This window comes from Galleria mellonella, unplaced genomic scaffold, assembly GCF_026898425.1.
Source record: "Galleria mellonella isolate WM207_F2 unplaced genomic scaffold, CSIRO_AGI_GalMel_v1 utg310, whole genome shotgun sequence".
NCBI lineage: Eukaryota > Metazoa > Arthropoda > Insecta > Lepidoptera > Pyralidae > Galleria > Galleria mellonella.
In genome coordinates this window covers 1196756-1208979 of record NW_026442071.1, presented here as the reverse complement: position 1 = coordinate 1208979, position 12224 = coordinate 1196756, and the positions used below count along the sequence as shown (strand labels likewise).

General features: G+C 30.9%; 1 protein-coding gene across 1 annotated transcript in view; it reads left to right on the top strand.

Annotated features, from left to right (window-relative positions):
- Positions 1-12224, top strand: part of LOC113523355 (serine/threonine-protein phosphatase rdgC) — an 82030-nt gene that overhangs the window by 54198 nt on the left and 15608 nt on the right. The window contains exons 4-8 of the mRNA XM_026909293.3: positions 3154-3244; positions 6831-6976; positions 7130-7294; positions 10564-10730; positions 11563-11599. Coding sequence (XP_026765094.1) covers positions 3154-3244; positions 6831-6976; positions 7130-7294; positions 10564-10730; positions 11563-11599 — 606 coding nt within the window. The remainder of the gene's footprint in view (positions 1-3153; positions 3245-6830; positions 6977-7129; positions 7295-10563; positions 10731-11562; positions 11600-12224) is intronic.

Sequence of the window (12224 nt, the reverse complement as noted above, 5' to 3'; positions counted from 1 at the left end):
CGACACTCGCTGGCATGAAAATCACGGAATATCAAAATAATCCCATTTCATAGCATAACCAACGCATAACCTGTAGGTAAGTTAGATCAGTACTCAATAAATATTTTTTCAAAACACTAAGAAGAAGAAAATATCAAATACTTTGCTTATGAAATTAGGTCTTCCCGTTGTTACTTTATTTGAACTAAGTAATGAATTGATCAGATAACAAAAAAAAATCTCATGTGTAGTTTTCATCTATCTTGTAATACATTGTACATAAATATTATTATTATAACAAATAATAATATATAATATTATTATTATAACAAATAAATATAATAAATAATTACTACAGCAAAATAAACTTATTGAAAACAAACGCAAAAATATCCATACAATCTGCAATCTTATCATAGTGTAAATAACTCATCTAAACCGTAGACCATATTGTAACTATATTAGTATAAATATATATTTCAACTATTTGACTAAATATAATTATAATACGTACCAACAAAATAAATCCACGGTAAACCCAAGCAAAACCAATTCTAAATAATAACAACACATACATTCGAGTGCGATGTATCCCATTTGCGTTGCAATTAGGGCTCATACGACTAGGGATACTGTTGGCCCCTAGATAAAAAAAAGAAAATACATTGTATACAAGACAATTTTATAAATATACATAATGTCAAAGACAAAATACCTACAAAAATGTAGAGATAAAATCTCTTTTTTTAAGGAAATTTAACAAAAGGGATATGGTGTTTGTTACATAGATTGATTACAAACATTTAATCACAAGCGCTATCCTGAAAGTTACCTTATAAGATTTTTTACTATGAAATATTTCTAATTTGCGCTACATTGAAATATAACAAGATACATACATGTACATGTGTATTGTGTGTATAGGTTTAGCCCCTAAAAAAAGGTGCAACTCTCAGAGATGGCATTACTATAGTTAAAAGCTTTGCTTTTTATTATGAAGTTGACACCGGACAATTCTAGTGTGGGCACAGCCCATCCAGCCACTCTCCAAATTCGCTTATACGGTAGTGGGAAATGGGAAGTTTTAAATAATTACAGCGAATAAATAAGATAATCCTCTATATACATTATTTTTAAACGGATCCCTTGATGTGTGAGCCTAATTCGTGTTTGACTTATTTACCAATGAATACAAAGTAAACTGAGCTCCGTACCTTTGTAATTAGGTAATCTATGAAAATGTTTTACATGTGAGAGCGAGGCGTGAAATTTTATTATCGAGCTAATGTAGCTATAGGTTATACAATGTAAATTACCCATTCTAAACGTTTACACGATTAGGTATACATTACATTAAAAACTTGTTAGTAACCACTTAAGCGGCGAATGAGTTGGAATTTTATATATATTCTACTAAAATAGAATATTAATACGTTATGAACATGAACCTTGTGTTTATTATGTGAGGAATAGATTGTATTGTTTAAAACACACTTCGATTATCTGCAGTTAACTTAAGTGACATTATGGATTTAGCACATGTCTGTGGCTTTGGAGACTAGCTAACTTTAATATTAAGTATGAGATCAGTAAAGCAATATAGCTGTTGGCGAAGCGCGTCGCCGCCATTCACTCACTGTGCTCACTGAACATTTCATTCCGATCATTCGATTTCACTGAACAATGTTATGCACAGAAAAGCTCTCTGTTTATAGATTAAGCTACGATCACATTTTGTAAAAAAAAAAAAAATATCGTTCCTGATGCATAATGTTACGTAATTATATTTATGCAGATGTAGATAACTTTTTTTATTAAGCCAGAGCCAAAGTAAAAGAGAATAAAAGTTGATTTTGTAAGTAGAATTAATTATGAAGTTGCTGTAAGCCGTAGCTTCTTTACCGTAAATTAAAATTAAAATTTGTTTCTGTATGGGTCCCTCTGTTCCATTCGCGTCTCTACTGTCAAGTAGCTGTACTTCCATAGCTATGCTTTGGCTATGTATGTGTTTATAGGTTATATACGTATATAAAACCATACATTATACATATTTTTTCTGATTGATAACGCATGAAGAGGATCTTGGATATTACAGTGTATTATGTGATATCCATAGTTCAAGTTTACAAACAATGGTACTGACTTCGTCGTTTGTAGACTTAAATTGAAATTCTACTTCTAAGAAGGTTCCACTTTTCACAATGAAATCTATAATTAAAAAAAAAATTAAAGATAAGGTTTAAGAATACAAAATGTTTGATACATTTGCATTCAGATAATTCAGTTAGGATTATTGTTAAATAGGAAAAAGAAACTACAGATTTATAATAACATGAATGCTTTTTGTTTGTTTACATTTGACTTAATTGTATGGAACATAAAAATATTAAATAAAAATAAAATAAATTTATTAGTTGGAAAGCTAAATCAAATACACTGTATAAATATACTGCACTGTAATTTATGACAGCAAATATCTAAGTAAAGGGAATTAATTAATTATTCTTGAAATAAAATCGGACTAAAACATTGGTTGCCAATAAATATAATATGATGTACGTTATCAACATTACTTTGATAGAACGAATAAGCTACTACGTTCTTTGGATAGTATTTTATTGCGACAAATTGTTTCTCAACAAAGTTATGTTACTTCCACTAAACAGAAGTGACACGATTGTGATATAGTTTTCGTAGTTGTATCTTGCCATAATCTTCTTTGTTACTTTGTCCTATAGTATAAATAGTTTTTTGAAATGATTGATATTGGTCCATTTTTTTTGTTAATCCATACATTGTTGTTTTCTGATCTCTAACACTAAATAACACTTAAATCTTCAGAAGTGGCAACGATGGTTACGATGCGATATAATATGTCTATGGTGTTATTTCTGTATGCAGGTGCCATTTTCTATTTTCCATAAGGTTTCTAACTGGCTTCCAGAAATTATAATAAATTGCAAAATAAATTATAGTAATTATATAGATATATCAGTAAGTATAGTCGGCAAATAGCTGGCTATAATGTATACTGATTGGTTTTGTCTTATTTTTTACTATTTAACCAATTTTCATTTAATTATACGACCATTTAATTATTTGATTTAGAATTATTTCATTAGCCATTCAGTCATTCTCTCTGGAAATTAACATATTTATTTTACATTGTTGCAGTTGTACAATTTTTTCAACGCGTTACTGAGTCATATGAGGGATACCAGTGGACGGCCGTCCTCGGAGCGAACCTCGAGGACAGCCTCAGTGTGTAAGTTATGCCGTTTTGCACCGCTATTTACATTCATTATACATTTTACAGATAACAACACCACAAAGGTATTATATCATTGTTTAAAAGGATGCCCATATAAAAGCCATTTCTTTTGTTTGCACGTTTATGGAGAACCTCTGTGATTATATTAAATTCTGACATTTCACATATCTGATATATGTCAGTAACGTTGTGAAATATCCATCAATAATGATAAATAATGAATAACGTAATATGAGATATGATTTTGCTTTGATCATAAATCATTTATAAAAGATTGTTAAATTATTCCAAATCTCTGTGGATGTGAAAATTTTTATCTGCGTAATACAGTTTTTATAGACTTAGGTGTACTGGTTTTTTAGAATACACGTTAGAGATTGATAGATAATCTATATCTCAGCCCTAAATCAGAAGTTGTTACTGGAGGGTTATATAAAAGGGAATTTCTCATAGATAAATGTAGGGTTCATTTGCGAGAATTGTGCATTTAGAAATTAAATTATTTCAAAACCGAATGCGCGCGCACAAAATTATATTTATACAAACCATTTCAAGCATTTATTGACTCACTGTCACTAACCGACTAGATAGACCTTTCGGAAATAAATCTAGCTGACCTAATAAAATATATTCCTGTTAGTTTATTCTAGGCAGGCGATAATGGCAATTTATTTATTTATTTATTTGAAAATTACTCACCACACTTACAGTTTTCCAAAACGTGTAGTGAGCCATAGTTTTATTTTACAAATTTACAAATTTTGTACAACATTTTAAAAATATATTTATTTTGTCATTAATGGATCAATGGCACACGTGCTAATAATTAATATCTTTTTTAATATCAAGATTTTAAATTTAGTTTAATTTAGTGTTATTGCCAATTAAATTACTAAGTCAAATTCTTTAACAGTCTGTCCTATTATAACTCTTTTTCAACGGCATATACATCATCGGTGTTGATGTATTACGCTTTATTCCTCTAGATTGATTTTACAAAATTTATAAGGAGCGGTAATACGTTGTGTTATTACACACAAAATATATATGTGTACAAAAAAATGTAGATTTTGTATTTTGTCTATTTGGATTGAAAAATTGAATGAAATAATATCTACTGGAAATTATCGTCTTTGTGTAAAAACAGACCTAGTGGAAAGTGGATGGACAATGTAATATCTACTAATAATGTTTGGCTAACATATTAATATTATTTAAACGTGAAAATGAGTTCGTTTGTTTATCTCTTATTGCCACGAAATTTGGTACGCTATGTGTGGAAAAGTATATAGGCTACTTTTTATTCCGGCCACATGAGCAATATTCGTGGGTGGGTACAGTTAGTAATTCTATAATTGGGTTATTTATTGATGTAACTTCTATTTTGTTCGATAATATGATAGGATATATCGTAATACTCTATTTATATGAATACGTGTTTGTCTATTAGATGATATGTTCGTCATTACATTCCTTGAGCGTCCGTTATGGTGTTTGATTAACAACTGTGTACCTATTATAAAAAAATTAACTGACCGATTGTTCTACCATCTTAATTGGACTATAAAAAATATTTTATTTGTGAGATTTGTGCAGATGTATATACCAACTATGCATATGACAGTTGTTATTCAAGCTGTATTAGAGCTGAGAATCTTTATAGATATATCAATATGCTGGGGAAATAAACATTATCCTACTACTTGCAAATATTATAAATATAGTCATATTAGATAACTCTCCCCCGTAATTTTTCCCATATGAATTAGAATAATAAGTGTCACTTGTTAACGTATTAAGAATCTAAATTTGCTATACAAATATACCTTTTTATACACTAAATTTGAATAAAATCCATTTAGCTGTTTAAAAATGATTTTATAACATATATTAAAATTTTCGAATAGCTTTACATTCATATTATTATTATACGTAACTATAAAGCCATTATGTTGTTTGACCGTATAATAATATTGACGTTAGTAATTTGAAATATGACTATCTATTCGTTTTAAATATATGTGTACTTACTAGAACTATCCATTTGCAAATTACACCTGGGAAATTAAATTTAATCTAGCACACAGTGTTATTTCTTTCATGTGACATTCCTATTGCTCCCATTTTTTGTAACTAGTTGGGAACACGCGACACTGCGGTATGGTATCTTTACGCTTGTCACTTACATAATCTCTCTGCAGTGACCTATCTTCCTATTTTACACTATATGCACATAAAACCGGGTCTCCGTTATCTCAGAGTGGGTAGTGAAGCACCCGATTAAATTATTTAGCGATTCAGCGGGTAAAATTAAGTGGTTCCCCGGAATTAAATGTCAAATAAATAATAGCTTTCCTGTTGAATGTCAGAGTTGATAGACGTTACGTGTAGAGTATTTTGGTACGAATAGATAAGGTATTGATTATTGTGGATTTATTATATATTCCATCTTATTCATAAAACATATATTTTTTAAACAATTACATATAGGTAATGTATGAGATAATTACGACAGCGAATGTTTTTTTTTACTATTTAGTCAATTTTATTTTATTTCTTATTTAATTTATAAAGGTAGAAATATAATAAATAATTAAACTTTCAGCTAATTTGTTAACAATGAGCGTACATACGAGTACTACACTCGCGAGCAACCAAACCGACTCAACCCTTGACGGCGCACATATGCATTGATTTAACTAAAACGACAAATGTCAATTATAATAGAAATGATATGGCATTCCAAAGCTTAAGATGTCAGCTTTAATTTGATATCATAATCATTGAAATCCATCCATCAATTATTTCTTCAGTTAATGATGTCTGAACGTTAGAGTAGGAAAAATGGGAATTTAGGAAAAGGGCTTAGGTCCCGTATTTTAGAAATTAAACAAAAAATGGTAAAAATGAAAAAAAAGAAAATTATATCAATACTTCGTATTGCCCCCTCTAGTCTTTATTACAGTCTGCAGTCTGTTTTTCATTGAAGTTATAAATTTGGAACCATTTGTATACTCAGGATATAGCAGACTGGCTCAAGTGGAGCTGGGCAGCGACTGCTCGCTGGCTTAACCCTTGTTGCAACAAGGCAACAACTTGAGCGGGTTTTTTCTGGTGTGGTATCCATGGTTTCACGAAAACAAGGAATGCAATTTACTGAGATATGTACCAGTCAACTTGTGATAAGCGACTAATAAGGTAAACCGGGTGTGGGCGGGTTTTATAACGGGGGCAGGTAGCGCTATTCGTGGATACCTTATGGAACAAATTTTCCCTGACGTCCAATTAAAATGCCTCATTAAATCAGCGCTTAAGTTTTTTTAGAATATTGATGTTAAGTGAGAGTATAATTCTTCAGCTTTCGAATGACATATCATTTTTATGATTGACATTTGTCGGTTTAGTAAAATCAATGCATATGTGCGCCGTCAAGGGTTGAGGCGGTTTGGTTGCTCGCGAGTGTACAGACGTAGTACCTAGACATAAGAGTTTTATTCACATTGTACCAATCAGATTTTAATTCAGATTAAACTTGTATATTGTAACATTAGGTTATTCAATTATTTATTGCTTTTTGCAGTGGAGCAAGTCTTTTCTGAGGAGTCAGATGAGGGAGGAGGTGTGGACGAGACGGCACCTCCGAAGTCCTCTCATGGCCCTGATATAGAGTTTCCGCTTCAGAGAAAAGATATTGACTTACTCATTGAAACTTTTAGAAAGAAAAAGGTATGTTTATGTAGACTTCGGAAATCTTCTATTGTTGAGAACCATAGTGTTGTGTTCCTTGTATTTAACATTGTGTCTTTTCTGTATTAAACGGGTTAGATGTTTTACAATATAGCTAATAAGAATTACAGTTATGTCATGTATTATTTCTAGCATCGCCTGCATCCAAAGCATGTCGCTCAAATATTGAAGGAGGCAACTCAGGTGTTGAAAAGACTACCAAATATCAATGTGGCCACAACGTCAATATCCAGCCAGATAACTGTGTGTGGAGATTTGCATGGAAAATTGGATGATTTGTTGGTTATTTTTCATAAGGTATGTTAATAACTTTCTAAATTGAAAGTTGTATGATCTGATGCTTTCCAATCTTTAGAAGTATTATACGGGATGAATGAATACGCCGAAAATAATATGCATGTAGTTTGAATTCCCCCTTTTAGTGGTAATAGCTCAGTTTGGGAAATGCATAATTGCTGTTAGGAAATTATAAACGAATCTTTGGTTTTTAAAAATGACAATTGCGCTTTTATGATTTAAAAAAAAATACTTGTTTCGTGTTACGGAGGAAATGTAAAGCCCTCGTGTAATAAGTCATATAGAGGTCTTCATATATAACGCAGGTGACCTAGATGCTCTTGACATCTACCTACACATATATAATTACTCGTATTGCTATATACGAGTAATATGATGAAATATTAAATAAAATAATCGAGTATAATTTCAAGCATTACAATTTAGTGAACATTTCTATGCTTACAAAACTTTGAGAAATTGGTAAAATAATTAATTACATTTTGTGAGATTAAGATTATCGTTAACTTGCATTGGGTGCAATTTTTGTGTTTGTTACATATTCCACTTTATTTTGAGTAGAGAAATTTATTATGACGTGCAGTTCACTAATAATCTAAATATTTTCTTTCGCTTCATAACTTCAATTACGTATGACTCACTGATATTGCTGCTACCAAGGTATATTTAGCTCGACGGATTGCTATGTTATTGTATAAGGTTTCCTCGGAGTTGTTTTTCCGTCGGTGCTCATTAGAGGCGATTTTGACGTCAAGAGGGCGAGGGTCGCTCGGCGGGACACGCGGACACTACAAACAACGGGAGCGGCGCACGCGTCATCTAATTTGTGCCGCTTGTCGCGTAGCTACGTTTGATTGATTGACTGCCCAGTTTGCCGGACGACATCGTTAATATTGCCTACATTGTTGACGAACCAGGTCATTGTTTATCGTTTTCAAATGTGCAATTTATTTTCTCTAATGTGGAGCCTACTGTCATATGTTTGACATCGGTGATTGATGGCGCTTCGATATATTTCCTATTTAACCTCCAGGCATTGTAAAAGGTTTATCCGTATGCCGTTAATTTTACTCGAGATCAAATAGTCCGATTTAGCTAGTTGTTTGCTTTTGTGAATACTTTTATTAAGATTTTGGGGAAAGAAGAGAATTTTAAATTTAGATAGGACAACTTCTGTCGGGTCAGCTAGTTTTATGTTATAATTATGCTATAAAGAACATGTAATATCGAGTGACATAAATGTTATATTAAAAGACCAAGTGATAAAATAGCGTTTAAAATAAATTGCAGGTATAATGGGTAACTACCTCGTAGTTTAATGCAACTTTTAGTGTTTCGTTACGGTTCGTGTTCTATTCGGCCCTGACTCAGTAAAAGAGAGAACTCGGTATTAGTTAAAGGATAACGGTTATATAACGCAGTAGGGTATTGATTGGCAGTCGACATCGACATGTTGCGTAAACAGCCTTGTCTGCGGTCAGCGCTGCAAATGTAAGGATTCCAACTAAACTAATTCTGATGATGAGCTTGTATGTGGTCATTTAACGGACAGCAAAATATTTATTTGTGATGAGACTAGGCAATTTACTAATTGCAAATTAAATGCATTATTAGGTGATTGAAACAATTCAAAGCGTGCGGGCCTTGAACCTATGGAGGTAGCTCGATTGGTCGTAACCTCGGTTCAAGTTCTGCCTCGATACATTTTTCAATCATCTTCGTACAATGATTATTGGAATATGACTTCCGTAATTTTCTTAACCATACAATAATGCGATTACATATGAAATATCAAATGGATAACAGTTTTACATTTGATAGATATATAATTTATTTGCATTACTTGCAGCACGCATATAGATAGACATACACAAAAAAAAAGAGATAAAAGAAGGAAAATACATAAAAGGAATAACAATCTTCCATTTGGTGCATGTGCCATAGTTACATAAAATAGTCACAACTCAGTTTATTGCTTTGCTCTTAAAAGAGGAATGTATTCACTCACTGATATTCTGTTGTAGGCAAAAGCATAGTGATAAACTAACAAATTTGCGACACGTTTAATATTTCCGAAGATATAATTGAGATCCTAATAAAATCGTTCTATTGTCAGCGAATGGCAGCTATTGACGTGTCAGAGACGTACAAAATTGACATGGGTCTTGGTATACTTGGACAGTTAGAATTTTGCGTCATAATGCATTTTCGGAATGTTCAGGCATATCGACTTTACCTTTATATCTTCTTTACCTGGTTTCTCTAATTGATGATGACCTAAATGTCTATGTTATATTTTTTTTCTTTTTAATGTGTGGATACAGATAATCATATTCATATTTAATAATGCCAAGCTCATCTATATTTGAAAAGGATACAGTTAATTTTCTCTAATATTCTTTTATTCACAGTATTAAATCTAAAAATATAGGATCTAAAATGGACAGGAATTATTTATAAGGTCTCCTTAATGATCAGTATAAATAAAGTAGTGTGGTTTAGATTTAAGTAATTTTCTTGAATAAAAATAGTTGTGTCAGTTGTGAAATATTTTATTGGACAGACCTGAAAAGTTTCAGTTTATATTCGTCTGTTGGTAGGGTTGCCAACAAGTTAAAATTCTCGATTTAATTGTTGTTTTACTAAATTAATCATACTTTCTTTTAGATTTAAAATTTTTTTTGGAACTGACTGAGTTACTTTTGTCTAATTAAACATATTTAGGTACAATTGCAGAAATAAATGAAACTCTAAATTCATAACTTTACTGAGTATTAGTTCAGTAGAGGTAATTTTGCAAACAAATCGCGTTAATTTTACAAAGTTAATCTTGTCCAAATTTCGGCTCGGCTAGAAAACAGTTCCTTCGTGCATGCTGTTAATTACATAGATGTAAGGTACAAAGCAATCTATATGTAAAAAGATAAATGAAACGTTAATATATGACAACTACTGTACTTGTAAACTGGAAATTTTGCATAATTTAAGAGCATTTATGTGACCTAGGTACTAAGACATTAGGGTTTTGCGCAGGTTAAACACTTAGTTTCTGATGCAGGCAAAGTAGTACATATATATAATAATATTTAGAACATGAGTACAAATATTTATAATGGGCGGCGTTTGAATTCGCAATCATTGCTTTAATGCTATTGTATTAACGATAATAAGATCAAGAAATGAAGATAATATTCGTACTCGAATGCACAAAGATACGCTTCGTCAAAACTCACCATTGCGTATTTAATCAAAGCTGTTTTGTTATGCAGAATGGGTTGCCATCCCCTGAGAATCCGTATATATTCAATGGAGACTTCGTGGACCGAGGCAAGAAGAGTCTGGAAGTGATTCTTTTATTACTCGCTTGTATGCTCGCTTTCCCTGGTGGAGTTTATTTAAATCGAGGCAATCATGAAGATCTTATAATGAATTCAAGGTAATGAATATTCTATATAATGCTCAACAGTCCATAATACAGGGTGAAATGGAAATAATTAGCACGCTTTTAAGGGAGTGTTATATAAATGAATATGAACATTTTTCGTAAACAAATATGAGTTGTAGAGTTTGAGCCACCTTTTTTAAGAAATTAGCAAACGATCTAGATTTTTAAGGTGAAATGTTTAGTTTTCATTATTAGAAAGAACGCTAATGATTTCTATATTTCCATGTATAATATTGATAACTTTATTTATATTCTTAAACCACATTATCCCTCTGAGTTCAACTATTGAAAGTGTGTTTGGCAGATCTTTCTCGAAGTTAAATCACTGGTCTGTGTATTAATATGTGGTTAACATTCTCCTTTTATGGAGAAATCCCCTGGCCAGCAGGAGACTAATGAGTTGTTTTTGTACTATGAGTCAATATTCCATACCATATATTTCTTCCTCATCAGTAGATATCATACTTGTAATTCTAATGTAAGTATTATGTTTGATCATTAGTTAATTAATATAAATATCTCTGTTTATTATAAGATGTTATTTTAACGTAAAATATATTTCAACAGAATTTAATCGAATGAAAATAAATAATGTTTTATTTAAACTATCACATAAATATTCAACGAATGGAGTTATTATATTTGTCTATATTTTAAAAGTAAATCCCGTACAATTATTTCTAAAATATTAATTTGATTATTATTTTTAAATTCTGTATTTATAAAGTTTTATCGAAAAGTGAAATAAAGTTTGTTTTTAAATAAAAAAAAATAATAAAATAATATGTAGTCTGGAAGATTGATATTTGATATTCGTCTTCAGGTATGGTTTCATTAAGGAAGTACATCAAAAATACCGGGTAAGTGATTTTATCTCTTTATGTTTACGCTGAGTTTTATGGATTCCTATAGATAACCAAGAGTTAAAACTTAGTGACGTTAATGTATTAAAATTATGTCTTGTATGGGTTCTTATCTTGGCTAATCAAACCAAACCTATATGAAAGCTATTCTACTTATTCAAATAATCTGAGTATATTGAATAATCTGATTCAGATATTTATTTAGATTCAAAATAATAACAGAAACAGATAAATATTTTCTTACATATAGTAAAATAATTCCTTGCTAAGTATTTTTATGTATGTGTGGTAAATATTTATTTAATATTATTTTTAACATAATAAAACTTAAGTTTATTTACGGGTCTCGAGTACCAGTGTGCATTAGTATAATCCTAAAGCTTAAATCACGGTCATTGAAATAAATGGAAAATATTTAAAAAATAACTGTAACTTGTCTATCCGCTCTACTTTGACGTTAGAGATAAATGCAAATCTACGTAGTACATAAATGTATTATTAAAATATTTTTTTTAATTTGAACTTTAGGTAAGTATATTACCTTCAACAAAATGCGTTTAATATTAGAATAATCTTTATATTTGTTCAACCCTAAAACAGTCGGGTAGTTGCTCCTTTTCAT